This window comes from Camelus dromedarius, chromosome 36, assembly GCF_036321535.1.
Source record: "Camelus dromedarius isolate mCamDro1 chromosome 36, mCamDro1.pat, whole genome shotgun sequence".
Classification (NCBI taxonomy): Eukaryota; Metazoa; Chordata; class Mammalia; order Artiodactyla; family Camelidae; genus Camelus; species Camelus dromedarius.
The window spans coordinates 13,326,363-13,348,227 of record NC_087471.1 but is presented as its reverse complement, the minus strand read 5'-3'; the positions used below and the strand labels follow the sequence as shown (position 1 = coordinate 13,348,227).

At 45.1% G+C, this 21,865-nt stretch overlaps 1 protein-coding gene across 3 annotated transcripts in view; it reads right to left on the bottom strand.

Annotated features, from left to right (window-relative positions):
• The window catches only part of SPOCK3 (SPARC (osteonectin), cwcv and kazal like domains proteoglycan 3), a 130,697-nt gene that overhangs the window by 85,668 nt on the left and 23,164 nt on the right, over positions 1-21,865 (bottom strand). For all 3 annotated transcript variants that reach the window (XM_064482516.1, XM_064482517.1, XM_064482518.1), the window contains one exon: positions 14,385-14,430. In XM_064482516.1, coding sequence (XP_064338586.1) covers positions 14,385-14,430 — 46 coding nt within the window. The remainder of the gene's footprint in view (positions 1-14,384; positions 14,431-21,865) is intronic.

The following is a 21,865-nucleotide window of genomic DNA, read 5'->3' as shown; positions in this document are numbered from 1 at the left end:
AGAACCAGGACCTCAGAGATGGCCTCTGACAGGCAGCCTTCTCACCGTCAGCCGAGACGCCCACCGCACGTGACCCCCACCGCTGCACTGTGGTCATCTTCTCCGTTATTACTACTGACAGAACGTTTAAAATGACCAACTCTCCCTGCTTCCGCCCGCGACTGTGCCTGCGGTCCCCTCCTCCCGTGGGTCCCCTCACACAGCTGCCTTCTACCTGCTAAAGCACATTTTTTTGCGGTTCTTTCAAGTGCAATTTGTGCTATTCATATGATATTTTCCCCTGAATGTACTTTTATTTTCCAGTCACTCTTGAAGGATAGTTTAGCTGTGTTTGGAAATTTTATTTGATAATTATTTTTTTTTCACTGCAATGAAGATATTTCATGTTTTTCTGCCACCAAATTCCACTAATTAGTAAGTCTGCTCTTAGTCCATGTGAACAGTCACTCTTTACCACCTGGGTATTATCATATTTTGTGATCATCAAAATTTTATGTTGTGGAATGTTTATCCTCCCAAGTATAAACCAACAAAAGCAAATATGCCCTTCTAAATTTCATCTGGTAACATTTAGGAGATAAGAGAACTCTTTAGCAGTTGGGGAAAAAATTGAGAAAAATGGACTAATGTGGACATTCATCGTGGTTTAAGAGCAGGTGAACAGTGCCACTGAGAGCTGGGTTTAATTCTGGAAAAATGTCAACATTATTAAATAGTCAAATCAAAGCACATATCTTATCGGCATCCACTCAGTAAACTCTCCCTACACTTAACTGAGTGCTTTTACAAAAAAAAAAAAAAGACCAACAACTCAAAAGTAACACTAAAAACCTCCCTCATGGTTCGACAAGGAAGCATTGAGTGTGCTTCTCTTGTCCTGACAGCACGCACGTCACCGTAACTCTACTCTGTGAAATAAAGGAAGTGGTTTTTAGGGAATTTTTTAAAACTTGCCAGATGTTATCATGAAAGGCTGTGCGTGCGAGAGGCAAGGAAAGCAGACTAATGTCTGACAGCTAATTAGACTTCTGACAGCCAGTTCCGTGGTGCTAAATGTGATTAAATGCAGCCGCAAATCTTCGCCGTGACTTTCTCGGTTTCAAATCTTGGCATCACTTCAGGCACAGAAACCCACCCACGCGAACCTGGTCTCCCCACCACCAGGACGACACAGCTTCAGGTGCAATGGTTTGATTAATTTGTTTGGTGATAAACATACACCAAACATCACAGTGTTTATTTCAATAATATCCTGTCTTGTAAAGGTGCCAAGTGCAACTGACTGCTGCTCGGTAAACCCAGGTAAGGAAAACTCAGAATCCCTCCGAATCACATCCGAACTTCGTCCGGAGCTGTCTTACTCTAGTTAAGATGGGTGGGGACTTCAAATACCGTTCTCTTCAGCCCTTATTCTCTGTCTCTGTCAATACATCACATTGTTTTCCAAACCTCTTAAAAGTGGTGAATGCTAATAGTGTTTCTTTCATAAATAGACACATTCCAGAAAAATTGGTTATGTGTAAAAACCCTTATTTTTACTGATTTCCATTTTTTAATCTGTTGCTCAGTATATAAGTATGATTTTACTGAATCCTGTGATAAAGGTTTATATTTGGGATTTTCTTTCTAATATTAGAGCTAAACAGACCTGTGATTCAGTTACCACTAACTAAAGGGCCTCCCGAAACAGGATCACAGGGGAAGTCCTATCAACACGGCAGAAACAGCTCGTCTCATGAAATATTTACCTCCGGTCCCGATGATGCCCCAACTGCTCTCTACTAATGTCTTCACACATAAATTGAAGAAACTGGGCTAATTCTAAAGTATAAAATTAACTTACTCTAAAATTTTGTGCTTTAAGTGACCTGGGAGCTATGACATTAAAAATAAGAAATATTTTTTTAAATGAACACCAGGTTGAAAAGATGTTTATGTGACTTTGCATAAACAAAACATTACACTGAACAGAAAGGATGGAGCCTGGGGCTTGCAGCAGCCCCACCATCAAGAGGATGGAACCAGGGTGAGAAGTTAAACACCGTCAGTCACCACAGGACTGAACTCTGGCTTCTCCATCAGTAACATGACGTAATTGGCTGTGCAACTCCTAAGACCACACAAAACACCATACGTCCACCCCAGTGGGTACTACGTGGTCAGCCAACGCCTGGAACTCCTGCTGAGCCCGGACACAAACACCAGGCATGCTCACGGCTACAACGTCCAACCTCTACAAGAGAGGAAACAGTGCGTTCTACCAACACATGTGGGTTTATTGCCTCCACCTTCTTAGCGATCATAGGGAAACAAACAAGCAAGCAAAAAGCTTCGAAGAAAAGAGCCCAACCTGAGGACAGTGTGTTCCGTACCCAGTTCTAAAAATTGTAAGTTGCATTTCTAATTAGGTTCTGGAAAACACACAAAATGTCTCAGTTGTCACGGTCTCTTAAGATGCTAATGAAGCAATCAGGACGGATGACTGTGTTATTTTGGGCTGATTCGAATTCATCCTCTTTGGTTTCCTGAGAAAAACTACTACATAGAAATCTGAATTCTTCAATTACGAATAACGGTTTTATTTCCTAACTGCGGGAGCTTAGCAGAGACTCAGCAGGGCTGCCCACTGCCACCCTCGAGATTTAACTTAGTTCAGAGCCACTGGCAGGAGATGCTAGTCACAGTGTCACAGTATCAGGACGTCACCATCACAGTAAGCGTTACTCCTGATTCATCGCAGGAAATCAGGAGTGCCGAGCGTTGACACACGGCTTCTTAAAACTAGAAGGGGTCCTTGACTAGATCCAATGTAATTTACCTGTGGGCATTTTTAAGGGTTTATATTTTAAAATAAATGTTCAAGGTAACATCGTGTTTGGGAAAACAGAAACAATGTACATTTGTTCTTTGGAAGCACTTCTGTGGGGACTCATGCTGTCAGGCATCGTGACCTCGTGACTCAGTGTCTCCTCACGGCTCACACCCTCACCGCCCCCGCACACTCTCCCTGTGACGGGGGAGGGGGGTCATCGCTCGGCTGACGTAGTAAAGTGGGAGTGCTCTGAGGGGACAGACCTGAAACACAAGGGAAAACGATGCTGAGTCAGGGAACACAGCCGGCCAGGTCGGGGAGGGGGGCCCACAGGCACAGCCCCCAAGGCTGGGCCTCCTGCCGCCTCCACCCCATGGTACCAGGAGCATCTGCATGAATTTATCTGAGGTGCTGATGGCACTCAGCTGTTCTAATTAATTCTCCATCTGAATTCACTACATGAAGACTCTCCTCTACAAAATTACAGCCCATCCTTTTCCTTCTTCTGATAACTGCACTTCAAATCCATCAGCTGTCATCACAATCAAAGCATCTCGTTCAGTAATAAGTTACTACGTTTATCACATACTCCTGACTTCAGAATTCCCTCCCATCCGAAAGAAATTACATGTCACACAAGACAACAAACAGTGACAGAAGTAGCCACTACCTTCTTTCTGAAATGTCTTAGAAAACTTTCAGAAAGAATCTGAATATTGGAACTAAAAGACTTCCAGATTCTGAAAACCCTCTGAATTCTCTTGAATTCTAGAACGCTTAAATAAAAGTGTAGCCAATCCAGAACGAGGGGACAAAATAATTTATTATATGTATATAGAACAATATTAATTTTCATGTCTAAAACATCACTCTTGAACAAGACAATAAGCTGAGAAATTAGGGACGAAATTTGAATCCAAATACCCAACCTTTACCTTAAAAAATTTAAAAACAAAAAAGAAACTGCTGAAAATAAAACTTACGGGAAAAAAAAAAGGCACAGCTGTGTTTCTTAGTGTGAGAAATTGAGTGTCTTCTGCTTAATAGAAAGATGGAGATACGGTTTGAAAGCACAGACTGAGGGCAAGGTAATCACCTAATTATAAACAGGGCTGGAAACGCAGAGCACAACGTAGCCTGGTGACAGTGCTGTTCTGACAGCTCCGCGGGGCTGCAGCCACACTCTGTGGCTAAAACCACGGCTCTTACATGTGCACTGTCAACAGCAAACGTTTTACTGAAGATAAAACACAGCCTCTGAGATCTGCATCTGGCGAGAATTTCCATTCACCTAAACCAGCAGTGGTCTAGCCCCTAGACGACTGGCACTTACGTATCTGCACAGAAAGCCATGCTCACTTTATCTGAAAGGGCGGATATTTTGAACTAATTAACAAGAATGTGGCTTTCAGGCTGGGAAAAAAATTCATTGTTCTTGAATAAAAAGATGACTGATCTCTACATAATTTTAAAATCTTGAGACTCTTTATATATTAAGCAATTATTTTGTCCACAAAGACATTTGTACTTAAGTATATTTTGAGTAATGTATTCATTCCCAAATTAACATCTATCCATTTATAAAATCTACTGGTTTCAAAAATTAGTTTAAACCTGATGGGAACCTATTTAGGGGAAGTTTAAAATAGAACTAAACTAGTGACTAGTGAGCAAGAGAGCTGACACCGTCAGCCTCACATGTAGATTTTCTCCAAACGGAAGGAAAACACACTGGGTGAAGTCTTAGGACAGAAAAAAGCTGCTGCTTCTATAGATGGCAAATCCCTCCCAGATCTGATGTGCAGGCATGTTTTCTGTTGGTTTTTGGATTTTTGGCTGCTTTCTGGCTTTCACTGTTTCCATATGGTTATCCTGACACCTTTGTGTGACCCTTGTGGACAGAAGGGTGACGTGTGAAGGGGCAGGTGTGGCGTGAGGACAGTAGATGAACCCGTGAGAGACGACACAGCCTCCCACCAGCCCCCAACCCTGGGTCCCGCGCGGCCCCAGGCTGCTCTCCGACCCTGACACCTGGCCTCTAGCTCCCTTAGTCTGGTCGTTGGTCTCTGCCTCCTTTCCCGGCCACGATCCCTGCAGTCAGACCTTCCCGGTGTCCTGGCTCAGGAACCGGACCTGTCCTGGTTCAGCCAAGTCTTCCTCTCCTCCCCAAGAGTCAGATGTTTCGACTTTGAACGGGAACACGGTGGCCGTAATCCCTGCGGACCCGCGTGCCCACTTCTCTCCGATTCCCGCAGCTCCACGCAGTTCAGTGTAGCACCTCGTGCGAAGCCGCCTCCACCCCAGTAACCTCCACACCCTTGTCCCTCATCAGCCAGGACCCAAACTGAGTTCTCCACCACAGCTTAAATAAAATCCTATAGACAAGTGTTATGTTGGAGCTTCGGCTGAATGCAACTCCCAGTGAAATAATCCTGTTTTCCATCTTCATATTTTACATTTTTATGAAAGACTATTTGACATATCTTGCCAAAAGTTAAATCAGAACCTCCCTGCTGACGCCGTTACACACTGACAGGAGAGGACTTTCCTGACGAGACGCACAAACCACCCAGGCTCTGAGTTGCTCTGTGCACCTTCATGACACACCAGCGTGTCTCTCAGACACTGAGCTCTGATCATCCAGCTTCCTTATCATTATCTGCTTTTTCACTCTGTTCTAAGTTATGTGGAAAAACCCATAGTCTGGGGTTTCCCCTGCTTCGAGCTTGCCCATGTCTCCCCGACCTCGTTTCTCTGCTTCAGTCCCGGTACAGTCCTGTGCGGACTCAGGGCTCAACTGAAAATACTTTTCAGTCCTACTGTAAACCAGGCACAGGGGAAAACACAAAAAATCACTTTAAAATATTTATGCTGACTGTTATTTGGGATGACCTTTACTTTTATTCAGTGGACTCTCAAACAAGAGACTTGTGGTAAAGTGTTGTCCTTTGAAATACAGAACTTCTTAAATGGAAGGACCTCCCTCATCCCTTTTTTCAAACTTCTCTGCCAAGTACAGTCCTTTACCATGAAATAGGCAATTAACACTGAGCAGTCAGAAAGTCACATGTTGTTTATATCAGTCTATGTTCTAATGAAAATCAGTATGGCTTTCTAGATTTCTATGATTTTAAAAACATCAGGTGATAATCTCTAGGTCCATCAATGTTGCTGCAAATTTATTCTTTTTTATGGCTGAGTAGTATTCCAGTGTGTGTGTGTGTGTGTGTGTGTGTCTGTCTGTCTGTCTGTCTGTACACACACACCACATCTTCTTTATCCAGTCATCTGTGGATGGACATTTTAGGTTATCATATTGAGTGAAGTCAGACAGAGAAAGACAAATATCATATGATATCACTTATATATGGAATCTAAAAAAATGATACAAATTCTATTTACAAACTAACAACAGGCTCAGGGACATGGAAAACAAACCACAGCTACCAGAGGAGAAAGGGCAGGGGAGGGCAAATTAGGAGTTTGGAATTAACAGATACTAACTACTATATATCAGACAGATAAACAACAGGGAGCTACTGTACAGCATAGGGAACTATATTCGATTCCTTGTAATAACATATAATGGAAAAGACTCTGAAAAGAAAAAAAAAATATATGTATGTGTATGCATAACTGAATCACTTTGCTGAAAACCTGAAACTAACACTGTAAATCAACTATACTTCGGCAAAAAAAAATTAAAAAAACATTATCCTGAGCAGAGGGACGTGGTCCTGTTACCCTGTTATGTCAACAACCAGAGGCCTGAGAGACTCAAACTGCCCCAGGATTTTCAGTTTTAGCCTCAGGGGTCACCTTGAATGTTTGTTCCTCCCTGGATGAGTTTGGGTCTGGTCCTCTGTTTCATCCTCACTGCCTGAAAGGGCTGGACCGTTACCAAGGGGTGACCCAGTGAAAACACGGGCTCCTAAACGATGCGGTTTCCAGGACAGACCGCTGGGTCAGGAATCTGAAACCACTGCTGCTTGGCTGGCTCCTCCCTGAGTTGACTCCTGGTCACTCTAAAAATAGAGGAGAAAGCAAAGACATCCACTGTGGCTCGTTTTCATCAGCCGGATCACAGAGTCCACAGCAACGCTGTCCAGCCTCCTCGGGCGTTTGTCAAGCACCCTGCACGTCCAATGAGACCCCCACTCAGGTCACTCCCCTCCTGACTCGGGCTCCGAATCCACTGCCTGAGCTCCTGGCAGGAGGGGAACCCACCCGCAGGGGCAGATGAGGAGAAACACCGGGGCTGTAACAGACGATGTGACTGTACAGATCAAAATGGTTAAAATAGTCAATTTTATCACATTAAAAAATAAATAAAACACACACACACAAACACGCAGGAAGTGCCCAGAATCTGCCCCTAAAAAACTGAATCAAAAGTTCGGGGACCAAGCCCGGCCGCTGTACTTCGTGCGCTTAGCTGATTCTCTCGCGAGGCAGGACTGAAACTCACTCCTTCATCCAGTGCAGTTCCTGCTAGAATGTCATTTCCTATATATCTCTACTGTTTTTTTTTTTTCAGTCTTCACAGTCCTGTTAGAGTAACAAGGTCTGAGATAAAAATACCACTTCTTATTTATCGTTGAAGGGCATCAGATCAACGTCTTTCTCTATAAACTTGATTCAGTTTAGTGACACAGAGTCACTGCCGAGGAATAAACATAGTTTCCTCCTCGCACGCCTGTGGGACCAAACGAAGTGTCGTTAATCTTGACCACACCTTATAAATTAAAAACACGGGCCTTTCCAGTCTTTCTTATTCCATGGAGAAGCCGCACTCTTTGACAAAGAACAAAAGGATCTAAATGTCTTGATTCCTGTATTTTATAGATTTTGGAGTAAAACAAATTGAATACCATCCTTGTACAAAGAAATGAGGATTGGCCAGGAAGAGGAAACGTGTTTCTCACCCAGAAGCTCTGAGTTGCTCTATGTTCTGACAGGGAGTGAACAGACGCCCTGTCGGTCTCCAGGTTGAATACAGGTTTTTGCGGGATTTCCAGAGGGCTTCCATGAGCCAAGGCTGCCAGCACCGGTGATGTAACTGACGTAGGACGTAAGTGACACGGCAAGTAGCCCCTGAACGCTGAGCACGTATTTGTCCAAAGTGGTACAAGTCTGAAATTGATCCTTGTGAGTTGACCAAATACCAGTTCAGAATTTACATTTTTAAATGGCTGAAAGCATCTTTGAATTTCAATTCCAGGAACACCATTTTTCCACTAGAAAAGTGCCCCAAGGCCCCAGCCCTTGGACAGAGTGGCATCAGGGACCACCATGCTCTGCTGGGAGCTGGGCAGCACCGCCTGCTGACCAGACCACCAGCAACACCGTCTGCGAACACGCCGAAACCAGCGCTCCTGAACAACGAAGGTTAGGGCCCCGGGGAGGGAGGCAGGACCTTCACTGTCTCCCAGACGCACTGCACCTTGAGAACACAGGGATGCCTTCAGGAAGGGACACTTGAGTTCTGGGGTGCATTTGCTCAAATGCCAAATCTCCTCAGTTTCAGAGGTAACGGTGGCTGTGAGACCCCAGCTCTGCTCGCTGAGGGACCAAAGCCCCAGGTGGGGGGTCTCAGCAGCTCCTCCTCTGTAGCCAGAGACTGGCCACAGGGATACATGGAGCTGTGACTGTCGGGGTGTGGGAGACGCTTTGCAAATGAGCAGAGAAATTACAGGGATCCGGGAAACTCTGAGAACTGCTCCCAGAAAGACAGAAACAGTGGAGATGTGCCTAGCTGTCCTCTCAGCCCCTGATCCCTGCAGGAAAGGCTCAGGAGACACCAGGCTGCACACACTTCTGTCCCAGAACGGTTCCCAGCCACCGCCTCTGCAAGAACCTGTGCTGAATTGAGACACAGCGTAAGCAGCCAGGATCCGAGGGTCCAGATTCAGGAAGAAAGCCCAGCAGAAACTGCTGTGACACACGGTGCTGACGGAAACATCTCGCCCTAATTCCACGTCCCGACACCTGCACCAGCGGGAAGCACCCCAGCAACGTGGAGCTGATCTGCCTGAATCTCTGGATCGGTTCATTTCCGCTCATGACTAGCTGACTGATTATCACTCACTCCAGGCTGGTCTGGGGAGTGAGAGCAGAGAAGCAGTACATTAGCTCGGGCTCCTCGGGGCTCCTAGACGTCAAATGCAGGAGAAAATGATTTCTGCCTTAAAGGTGCTCCTGACAGACCCAGCACTTCAAGGACAAATGGGTTCTCTAAACACCTCTTAAGAAATAAGGCTAAAAATTCCGGCAACCTGTTACCCAAATTAATCCGTGACCGAAAGACAAGGCAGGAATAATGTAGTGAAAAGGGAAAAAAGTGAATTTTTTTTTAAAGCTTCGGCATTATCTATCAAAGAATTTATTAAATCACTCAAAATCTATCCATGCCACCACTCTGGGTTCATCCCACAGCAAACACAAAACTTTTATGCCGTGTTCAAGAAGATGCCCATCCTCAATAAAATTTTCAGTCAATTTATGCTGTGTCAAGTAATGAACGGAAATAATGGCGCAGAAAATTCTTTTTTAAATTAATTAATTTTGTCTTGGGGGAGGTCATTAGGTTTTTATTCATTTATTTATTTAACGGAGGTGCTGGGGATTGAACCTAGGACCTCATGCATGCTGAGCACCTGCTCTAACACTAAGCTGTACCCTCCCCCTCCAAAAATTCTAAGTAGAGAGCGCCAAGCAATTCACTTACGGTGTAAGTATGCTTTCTCTAACTTTAAAGCAAATTTACCATCACCAAAGTAGTTTTGTTTTAATTCCTTTAAAACCATTATATTTTTCCAAAACAATTACTATTTTAGTGGTTGAAAAGTGGGAATGTTCTGATTAATAGAAACTCACATGAGATGGAAAATTTGTCATAGCAAAATCAGAAGGCAGATAAGCCACATGTGATAATCAGTTGATTTTAACCTAGAAATAAGTTTGCAGGTGCAAATGAACGTGTGCATGTGTAACCGTATCTGTGTGTGTGTACCTGTGGGTGTATTTATGCACATACGCGAAGAGAAGTGTTGTGATGAAAAATCACATCATTAGCCTTATGAAGTATTAAGTAACATTATAGTTTGTGGAGAATCACAGAAATGGAAGTAAAATATAATTTCAAATGAATATGGTAAAAATGGTCCAAATATCATCATAAAAATGTCATGCTAAGCTAACTTTTTCTTGGCTCTTTTCAGAAACATACAAGACCCCCCAAAAAGTTACTAGGTAAAATCAATTTATACTGAAATGATGTGGATGTCCATAACCAATGAAAAACGTAGCATATTAACATTATAAACTCATAAAAGTCTTCTGTTCTATGTTCAGCTGCTCAATCTGATTCTGAAAATGATAGTTCATGGATGATTCTGTCATCAGAAAGAACAAGAAACGTGAGAAATTAACCTATTTCAAGTCTATTCCATCCAAATGACAACACTATTTCATTCCAAGCCAGACAGGAACGGGATGATTTTCCATTTGCCTCACTCCTCACTGTGGTCTACAAATGGGTTGGTTAATTTGACTCAACACCAAAAAAAAAAAAAAAAAGAAAAGAAAAGAAATACTTGCATCTCAATCTAAATTTTCCCATTTTTCTTTTTTTTTTAAACAAAACTCTCCCATGTATGTTTACCAACTATATGTTCGATCAGTCAAAACCCAGGGTCTGACAGTCTATAAAATTTCCTTTTAAATACAGAGACAAAGCAAACATTCTATCTATTTCTAACATTCACACAAGTAGATACTTATTTTTAAAGTACAATCTTCACAAAATTACACCCCATGATTTCATTTTAGCGCTACCATCAAGTGACAGTACCACGTAGCGGCTCGGTAAGGGGTGCGGGGGTCACACTGCCTGGACCCACGTGCTGCTTCTGCCCCACTTCAGAGCTGTGACCAGGGGCGATGCCGCACTCCCCCGCCCCCCGGCTGACTGTGAAGATTAAATGAACTAACACACCAAATGCTCAGAACAGTGACTGGATACAGGCCACCTCACACACGTTAGGTATTATCATGCCATGAGCTATTCTCTGCTTGATAAACGTGGTATTTTTGACACATCATTACATTGAAAACTCCTTTGAATACTAAAATAAGTCAGTCTCATCAGTATGTCAAGACTTGGAAGCCTCCCTCGAACAATCTTTTTTTTTTTAGCAAGAGATAAACTGCAGTTCAGCACAGTCACACACACACAAGTTAGAAAAGACGAAGCGTCTTTTTGCAACTGGATCCGTCACCTGCAACGCTCTAAGTGCTAACACCCACCTCACAGACAACACCAACTGTTCAAGGTTTACGATTCTATCATAAAAATTCAGTTCCAAAGAAAGCCTGCAAGTATATCTCAGTCTGCATGTTATCACAGGCAGACTTCAGAGACATTGTGGGTTTGGCTCCAGATCACAAGAGAGCAAATGTTGCAATAAAGTGAGTCACGCAAACTTTTAAATAAAATATAAAATTAGAGAATATACATATAAAATATATTTTATATATAAAATATTTTGAAGTGTACAAAAGTTACGTTTACACTATCCTATAGCCTATTAATTGTATAATAGTGTTATGTCTAAAAAACAATGCACATGAAATGAAAAAGCATTTCTTTGCTAAAAAAATCGAGAACTCTCCTCTGGGCTTTCAGACAATCAAGCCTTTTGCAGGTGGAGGGTCCTGCCTTGATGGTGACCATGGCTGACTGATCCAGTGGTGGCTGCTGGAGGCTGGGGAGGGGGGTGGGGCTGTGGCAATTTTTTACAAAGGAGTCAACAGTGAAGTCTGCCTCATCGACTGACTCTTCCTTTCGCGGACGATTTCCCTGCAGCTCTCAATGGTGCTTGACAGCATTTTACCCACAGGAGAACGTCTTTCAAAACTAGAGTCAGTCATCTCAAACTCTGCTGCTGCTTTATGAACTAAGCCTGCGTCATGTTCTAAATCCTTTGTTGTCATTCCAGACACCTTCACAGCGTCTTCACCAGGAGTAGAGTCCGTCTCAAGGAGCCACTCTCTTTCTCATCCGTAAGAACAGCTCCTCACCTGTTAGAGTTTTATTGTGAATTTGCAGCAATTCAGTCCCATCTTCAGGCTGCATGTCTAATTCTCGTCCTCTTGATTTTCCACCACGTCTGCAGTTCCTTCCTCCACTGAAGGCTTCAGCCCCTCAAAGTCAACCATGAGGGCTGGAGTCAACTTCTGCCAAACTCCTGTTAATGTGGATATTTTGACCTCTTTCCATGAATCATGAATGTTCTGAGCAGCATCCAGAACAGTGGATCCTTGCTGGAAAGTTTTCAGTTGGCTTTGCCCAGATGCATCGGAGGCATCGCTGTCTGTGGCAGCTACAGCCTCACAAAATGTGCTTCTTACACAGTAAGACGTGAAAGTCAGGACGACTCCTCGATCCACGGGCTGCAGGCTGGGTGCCGTGTGAGCACGGACACAGTGTGGGTCTCGTTGTCTGTCTCCATCAGAGCTCCTGGGTGACCAGGAGCAGTGATACTTTGAAAGGAATTTTTTTTCTGAGTAGTAGGTCTCAACAGTGGGTTTAAAATATTCAGCAACTGTGTTGTACACAGATGTGCTGCCATCCAGCCCTGCCGTTCCAGGCACACAGCACAGGCAGAGCAGGCTGAGCGTAAACCTACGGGCTGTAGGGTGTTCAGATGGCAACTAAGCACTGAGTTCAACTCCAAGTCGCCCGCTGCGTTGGCCCCTAGTGAGAGAGTCAGCCTGTCTTGATGCTCTGACGCCAGGCACTGACTTGTCTCCAGCTCTGAAAATCCCCAGCGGCATCTCTTCCAACAGAGGCTGTTTCATCCACATAAGAAAGTTCTGTGTTCAGCGGGCCCTTCGAGCACGACCTGAGCTGGACCTTCTGGAGAACCGGCTGCAGCTACTCCATCAGCACCTGCTGCCCCACCTGCACTGCGGTGCCATGGAGACGACGTCTCTCCTTAAACCTCATGGACCAACCGCTGCCGGCTTCAGCCTTTCCCCCTGCAACTTCCTCGCCTCCCGGAAGGCACAGACCGAGCAGAGCTGGGGCCTGACTCCAGGCGAGGCTTCGTCCGAAGTGGGTGCTGCTTCTGGCTGGGTCTTCTCTCCAGCCCCTAAATCGTCCCCGCATCAGCAAGAAGGCTGTTTGGCTTTCTTCTCATTCCTGCGTTCACCGGAGCCACACGTCTAACTTCCTTCGAGAACGTTCCTTTGCCATCACAACTTGGCTGTTTGGCCCAAGAGGCCCAGCTTTTGGCCCATCTCAGCTTTTGATGTGCCTTCCTCGCTGAGTGTAGTCACGTCCAGCTCTCGATTTAGAGCAGAGAGACGTGTGACCGTCCTTCCCCTTGGACACTCGGAGGAGACCAGCGGGTCACTAACTGTCCTAGTTTCCCTGCTGCCCGAGGACAGGGAGAGACGGGGACGGCAGTGGGTGGAGTGGTCAGCACACACACGGTTACTAAGTTCGCAGTCTTCTAGGGGTGCAGGCCCTGGTGCCCAAAACAACCACAATTGTCACATCACTGATCACAGACCAACACGTTTGAAATCACGCAAGAATTACCAAAATGGGACACAAGACAGGAAATGAGGACATGGAGCTCGAAAAATGACACCAACAGACGTGCTGGATGCAGGGCTGCCAGGAACCTTCCATCTGTGAGCGCACAAGCTCTGCAGAGGGCAGGGTGTGGAGCCAGAGCCAAGGTTGGCCTGCCTCTCAGTGCCTTTCCCCAACCTACCACAAATTAGCACTGGATGGTAACAGGGAAGTCACGTGAGTTACACAGCAAAGGAAGTAATGTTACGGGGGGACAGGGTGTGACTGAAGGCTCACATCTGGTTGACCGCAGTCCCCGTCCAGGCCCATCCAGGATGGTTTTCACTCAGAGGGTGGCTGTTCAGGATTCATCCCAAATATCAAGTCACAAGTTTGGATATCAGGGCTCATTTTAAAAAACCATTCCGACTTTTAAATGATACTGCTTCATGGAGCACCATCCTTTGTGAGGTGACTGTAGCCAATGTAAAGCAGAAATGTCTTTTGTTTCAAACTTTGGAAGGAAGGGTCTGGCTCTAATAGTGTACGGTTTGGTAAACAAATCTGTTTAGTTACTGAGGTAATTATGATCGTGCTGAGACTGGCGTCTCCATCCTCGCTGCAGCCAGGGCAGCGCTCCTGCCCCCGTGTGTGCGTGCCCTGTGCCTTTGTCTCAAGAGAGCGTGCCAGAACCATGAATGGTGTGCGCAGTGTCCCCTGCAAGACCTTCCCTTCTGGTCTCACTAAGACCCAGCAGGTCAGTAATCTAGGACATGGCTCTGAAATGAGAGACAGCTTGACACAGCCACGATAACTGATTTATTTCTAATTGTATTATTCAGAAATGAAAGTTACTACCGTGTGAAATTCTTCATTCATCTAAGCTCTCCTATTTAGTATTTTAAAATCTAACCAGACAATCATCATGTTTTTAAGTACAGTAATTGTAAACATGTAAAACAATTTATTTTAAAATAATTAGGTTCTTACCTGGCTCAAAGGTCTTTCCTGGACTCCAAGTGCGGAAATAATCATCCTAAAGAGAAAAATAACATGACTCGAGTGTATTGTGAGTAATTAAAAGGTAGAGATTCATATAAAATCTAAGATAAAATATGAAATACAGAAGCTGAATACAAACCTCCACTTCCTACAATGCCAAGCAGCAAATTATAAAAAATAAATAAATAAAAAACAAAAAAGGAACAAGAGAAAAACAGTAGTTATCAAACAGGAACACACTGTTTACATGTCACAGAAGAGTCTTTCAAGAAATGTGTTCATTCTCATTGCAAGTCATTGTTCACTACAACAATTTAACTGTTTTGGCTGCCACATCACTGAAATACTGCAATTCAGTACTTGCAACGTGCAGGATAACATGCAAATAGTTACCCGAAGCTAATCGGCTTCTTGAAGTATCTACCAGTTTCCAATTACACTTTGCACCAGGACAACAGTAAATGAACCAGTTACCGCAGCAGGGGGAACACCAGGGACGTCTGCACAAGCCCAGATGATATACATGTATTTTATATACATCAGCCACACGTAATTCACTGACAAATTCATCAAAATGCACTGGGAAGCTTGAAAAAGATGCACGCCTAATTAAATCTTGCCTAAAGGTTAAATCTTTGATTCGAGAAAGAATCATAACAACACACTGACTGACTGCATTTTAGTAAATGTGAACGTACAACACAAAAGTGGGGCCACAGGTACCGACAAGCGCAAAGCCGAATCCACTGACTCGACTTTATTCAGTTTTTACCACCATAAACACCTGGTAAAGGCATCTCAAACAGATCACCTTTTATGCAAACAGAACAGATTTCACTGTTCACATTAATAAGCTCTGAGAAACGGTGCACATCACGTGATGCTCCGTGATGAAGCGACCCCAGCTCCATCCTCCAAACCCACTGAGGCTGGTCCACTGGACACCTCCAAACATCAGGCACCCAAAAGGCCAAGCAGAGGGTCTCCGGGTCCCTCTCCTAACCTCTTTCCTGATACCCTCCACTTACCAAGAGGGGAAGGTAGCACGTTTTAATTATGGAAAGAAACACACTAATTTATTTATTCAACAATTTCAGATTGTTAAAAAAAAAAACTTTTCCTTATTGTGATGAATAACCTTTTGCACTCCCACCTCTCCAACTCCAAATGAAGGAAGGAAAGGAAAACCACAGAAGACACCCATTGAAGTTGAGATGGGGTCATAACAAGGGAGGAGCATCTTAGGGCAAGCACGCTGGCAGGTTCTGCACTGAATCGCCCAGGATGAGATTAAGGGTGGGTAACAACACCGGAGAATTAAACAAACATTGACTGTTTGGTCTCTTCTTTAAATTTCTCTTTTTAAAATAATTGTAGCGCACTGGAAGTTTTGGGAAACTAAGTTTTCAAATGAAATACCTCCACGCAAATTCTTAAACTTCAGCTGAGGATTTAACTCACTTTTTTTAGTAACTTTAATTTTTAAAGGACATCTCCCTGTCATCTGTTCCAAGCACAGAGAGGGTTTGAGTTTCCCCAAAGGGTAAACAGCAGCCAGACTGAGCACGTGCTCAGGGCCTGGGAGACAGAGCCCTTGAACTGCAAGTCTGCCTTCACCGCGTTCAGCTGCATCACTCCAGAGGAACGGCCCGAACCTCAGAGCGTTGTGACTAACGCTGGAAAAGTGACAGCCACCTATCTGGTGAGGGTGGTGTGGGGCTTAATGACAAAACGGAACAGGCCAGCCCACTGGGGGCGTGAACAGGTACTCCAGCAAGGCTGCTCATCACGAGGGCCGAGGTCGCCCTGAGTGTCCCTGGTCAGCACCAGCTCTGGATGGGTTCTCGTGACTACTGAGCATGTCCTGCAGTTTCCCTGATTTTCTAGGAAGAGTCATGGGCTCCTCGTAATGTTTCTGAAAGTGATGCTCAACTGCAACCCTCCCCAAAATGTCAACTGTTGGATGCAGAGAAAAGCCAGCACTGAGGACTGTCGTTAAGGCCAGAAGGCAGGTACTTTTGCTGTTGTCTCAGGCTTTCTGACGTAGCACAGCCACCAGGGCCACCATCCAAAGAGATGCAGTAAGTTTACATCACAGCGGTGACCCCACCCATGTGACCATCTTTGGGCTCAGAAAGGTTGGTGCAGCTGTGGAGCTGATGCTGAAGATGTGACGGGGAAACAGCACCTTGGAGATGACAGAGTGTTTGAAAGGCTCACCATCCGCACAGAACAGTGGGAACTAAGCGGGCTTGTGCACAAATCAACACACTGGAAAACTGAATCTCGACCATGCGTAACTAATGCCCTTCACAATGACACGATCGTGTTGGGTTATTCTGGGCCCAAAGCCAGATGAAAATCTATAATCATAATGTGGACACGACCTGTTTCGGGTTGTGTCGAGGGCATCTCGGCAGCGGCCATCCGACCCGCCCCCGACCCGCAGAGCACTCGGCCTGGCAGCTCTTTTCCCTCTGTGTTCTCACATCACTAGACCTCTTCCTTTTTTTGCTTTTTTTCTGAAAATGGTTTCACCTCATTAAATCTTAGGAATTTTGCCAGGATGAGTAATAAAAGTATTTTCACATAAGTGTTTATTCAGGCGAATTTCTTTTGTCTCAAAAGCTTTACTGAATATGGGTTGTGCTCAGGCTTCAATTTAGATCCAGAAATAAGCGAACCGAGGATTAAGAAAACAAACTCCAGAAAAGCTCACAACTGGGGAAATTCAGGTTCCGATGACGGAGGCCAAGCCCGAGGCTCCCACCTGGCAAAGCTCACGTTCCGAAGCTCAGACCATGAATTACAGCGACGACCAGAAGTGAATGCTGCATCTCTACAGTTTCTTGTATTTAAGTGAATAATATTTGATAGTTTTTTTTTAAATGTAGTCTGCATAAAAAAAATTGATTTCTGTATCCTATCATTTAAGCCTTTTCCTTCTGGTATTAATATCCTATTTTTCCTAACTTTAAATAAGATACATATCTAACATAGAGCACAGCCCCCCACCCCGTCCCCCCAGCATTACTGACAATTTGAGCAGACTGTCTGCCAGCATCCCTGGCCTCTATCCATGAGGTACCAGCAGTGATCTCCCCCAAGATGTGACAAACAGAATGTCACCAAACATTGCCAAATGCCTAACCAAGGGGAAACCCACCTACTGAGAACAGTGATGTGGAATTATTGGGAAATATAGAAAGACAAATAAATCAAATTATCCTACAGCAAAGAACTGCTAACAGTAACAGATTTTTCTTCACAAATGTTTGATTATATTGAGATCATATTATAGGCTAAATTTTATATCCACATTTCTGTGTATCATTTTATTGAGAGCATTTCACAACTGCACTAATATGTTTTGCTGAAATATTTAATGCTGTCTACTCTGTGTGACAGACCCACCATCGCTCATCATCCCTTCAGAGGTCTGTGCTCTCGCAGGTTAGTAACAGGTTATAACAAATCCCTCACACGGACTGCCCGGCCAAGTACTTTCTCATTGGGAATAAACGCTGTTCCCAGAATAGACACACTGGCGTCACAGCTGTTGAGAACCAGGCTTTGTCCAGATGAAGCAGCCAGGACAAGTTTATACCCTAAGATGAACTGTCCAGTCCATTCACTCAGTGAATGGAAATCTACAGTGATAAATTCTCCCAGAGCCAAAGGATCGTGGGGCAGAGGAAATCAGGTCAGGTCCAGTCCTCCACGATCCTAGTGTGTGACCCAGCTGAGGTCGATCAGGGACAGGGGGGTCTGGGGGCTCGAGAGGAACCTAAGACCAACATTCAGACGTCACGCAGCCAGCACCGACCCACCCGCCCGGCGCCCTGTGCCCGGCCGCGGAGACAGTGAAACCTCCCTGAAACACGCATCTGAGAAGAGCTGCCAGCACACGTGACACTTTCAAATAATCATCACGAGAGATACTGCTGATGGCCACTGGACACAGCTCTGTCCCAGGTTCCCTTAAGAGTTCTGCCATTTATGTTAAACAGCTGCTAAAAAGTGTTTTAAGCTGTAGGAAAATTATGACACAATTATAAAATGAGACAGAACATAATACTTTTGGAGACGTTGCAAAAATAAAGTGAGGGTTAAAGGGATGATTATCAACCACGGGTGTTTCTGAAACAGCACGCTCATACCCTCAAAGTACAACAGTTCTGGGGGGGGGGGGGGTTCACGGGCAACCCACACCAAGACAGTTCAGGCGACAGTGTTTCCACAGTGCTTCCCGCCTCTGCCTGAAGTCTGATCTCAGAACATCTGAAATTTCATTAGTCATTAGTCGTCCAACTGGAACACACACACTAAATATACACACATGCCCATGCTGAGATACACACTTACACATAAACGCATACGTACATGTTTTACATAGATGAGTCTATTACAGGGACACATGTCATTAGTGTCTGTCTATACCACTTAAATTACATATAAATAATATTTGAGTGTATGAGACATCTCACAAGGCAGATTTGTTTCAGTCAATCTCTGCCACTCCCACCCCAAAAAACTATGTGGTATAAGATCGGTCAGATTTCACAACTACCTTATAAATGACTTTGGAAACGTAGAAATCTTAGCCCCAGAGACAAAGATAGGTAAATAAATACACATCTGTGGTATTACCAACTACATGTACTGACACTTCATTTTACAGTTTTGCAGTGACCTCTCCCCTGAAGTGATGGCGTCAGCGCCGCACCTGAGTCAGTGCAGAGACAGCCCCCTCCACGGTTCTCTCCTAGTCCTGCTTTTAACTGACAGAGTCCCCCCGGATCGTACACATTCACAGTGTAAGGCATTTATAACTGTGTTATTATGTGAAGAATTTGTACATTGTATTTCATTAGTGACACACTGTTTAAAATAAAAGCAATAGTGTTTCATCAGTGATGTCATTCATATAACTGTTACGTTTCAAATATACGAATAAATTATGACAAAAAATGAAAATTTAAGAAGATACCGGAAATAAGAATTATGAAGGTTTAAAGCTAAACTTATCTTGGTACAGATTTTCAAATCCTAACTTGACAACTTCAATTAATGAGTCAGAATGAAAGAATAAGAAGAAAGAGAAAAAAAGAGGCACATATACCAGGGCATTGGGGCCAAGAGTGAAGATTCTGAAAAAGAAAGCCCACATTTAAACTCTGTATCTACCACTTACTCTGATCGTTCAACTCTAAGTTTTCTGTTCTGAAAATTGAGACTAATAATAAAGCCCTGAATCTCTGTAAGATTAAATTAGATAAAATAAGCAAAGTATTAATACAGTTCTAGCTCACAATTTCCCCCTCTTATCACAGCCAGGAAAACATTCTAGTAAGTGTCACTGACCATTATGTTAAAGATGAATATCTTTGTTAAAGGGACACCCTAGGAAAAGCAGATTTAAGTACACTACGCGGCACATGCTGGGAAGCCAGCATGGCGTGGCTCAGGCCGTAGGAAAGCAGCCCACGGGGTCTCCCCATGGCCCCGACTTCTGCATCCGCACGGACGTGAAGAGTAACCCTGCTCATCAGTCAGTGTGGCATCAGAGACTCAGGAGCTGATTTTGTCCAGTGATTCCATGACCATTCACCTTGCTTCCAGCAGATGCGAAGGAAGGAGAGAACAGTGATACGTGGCCGGGGACTTCGAGGAGATCAGCCTTTCCTGTGAGAGCCAGGGCTGCTGACGGGACGGTCAGGTGGGGGAGAGCTCGCCAAGCTCAGGTCGGACACAGAGACCCAGAAGGTCAGCTCCACGGTGCCTCCTGCTCTGGGAATGAGGACCCCGCAGGCCCTGACGGGCAGGAGGAGGCCCCCCACGAGCACCCTGCTCCTCCCGCCCTCAGCTGAGGTGCGCCCTCCCCTCCTGGACACGTCTGGCCTCCCTGACTTACAGGACCCGCAGAACACGGGGCAGATGGTCTCAGGAACAAGGTCCAAGGCCAGTGTGCAAGAAGCTGTCATTAGCCACGGGGAGAGAAGCCATGGCCCCGTGCCCTCCCAGCGCCCAGATGGCATCCAGAGTCAACTGCCAGCATTTCCTAGAGACTCCAAGTGACAAATACCGAGCCAGCACAGTCAGGACTCAGAACCATGAGAGAGAAGAGACTATGGTTCTAAGCTACTAAGTTTGGGGCTGGTTCCTCAGAGAATGACTAAGAGCTGGGGAGCCCCGGCTCACGCAGTCAGTTGTGCAGACGGAGAAGCGGACAGCTCTGTGCGCACGCACAGCCGGGACCTCCAAGCGCCCTTGTGTGTGGGATTTAAGCTGCAACCCGTACAGCAAGTCCTTACCGGGTCGGTCCTCCCAGGAATCTGATGCTGGGTGATGGGTCAGGCCCTGGAATGGGGCCACGTGACCCGCAGAGACGCTGGGGCATCCTCGGCACCTCGACCCTGCAGGCGGGGGTCAGCCTCACTCTGTCCTGGCTTCTCTGGGGCCCTTCTGCTCACCCCGACTCTGCTCCCTCCCTCCATCCTCCTCCCCTCAAGCCCCCTGCATCCAGACCCACTTCCCACCTGGGCAACCCTGACCCTCGGACCCCTGTTTAAGGCTTGCTTCCACGTAATCACACGACCATTACAGGCCAGTGAGAGAAACAGGCTCCTGGTCTCAAATTCCACCCGAACAGGACAGTCATGGCTGCATCCAGAATGAGGGCCAGAGGTGCTGCCCCCGGTCATCTTCGGGGGAAGAGAGACGGGCCAACCAATCTCCTTTGGAAGCAGTGTTCATCTCTTTTAAATGCACGATGGTAAGAAACAAAGGCTAGTACTTGGTTCATTATTGAGGGAGAGTTTATTTCTGTGCTTTGTTTTCCTCCAACAGCAAAACTAGGCTCCTCAGACCCGACCCAGACTGAGCAGCGGGAGGACGTGTTTACGAGTAAACTCCAACCACTCCCGCTGGTCCCTATGCCACGAGCACTCAGGAACGCCTTTTTGAACATTTCTATTTTTAGACACTAATCGAAAGCTGCTTTGCTCACACTGAGTTTCCATTTTTGTGTTTAAGACAATGTTCAGTTTGCTTTCATGCTTACTGCTGTAATTTTATTTCCTCGTGTGTAAATCCAGATCCTGGCGCACAGCAGCTGTTACCTACAGTCAAAGTGTCACATCATCGCTCACTGGCGGGTAAAACCTTTGGACTAAACTGCAGTCTTTTCTTGCCCCAGAAGCTTCACTTTGTGACTGGTACCTTTTTCCTCTGTGGCATGACTGAGCTAGAGTTATTTCTGAAAGAAGAATCCTTTGCTCAATTCAAAAACTTATTCATGTATATATATCATGGTTTGTTCCAAAATTTAAGGTTTAAACTTCAGACCCCTTAAAACTGGAACAATAGTAATACCACCAAAACCATCAACACAGCATATTTAAAAACAGCCCAGGTACCAGAAAGCCAAGCACAGGAACTGCAGTCAGTACAGGACCACGCGCAGGACG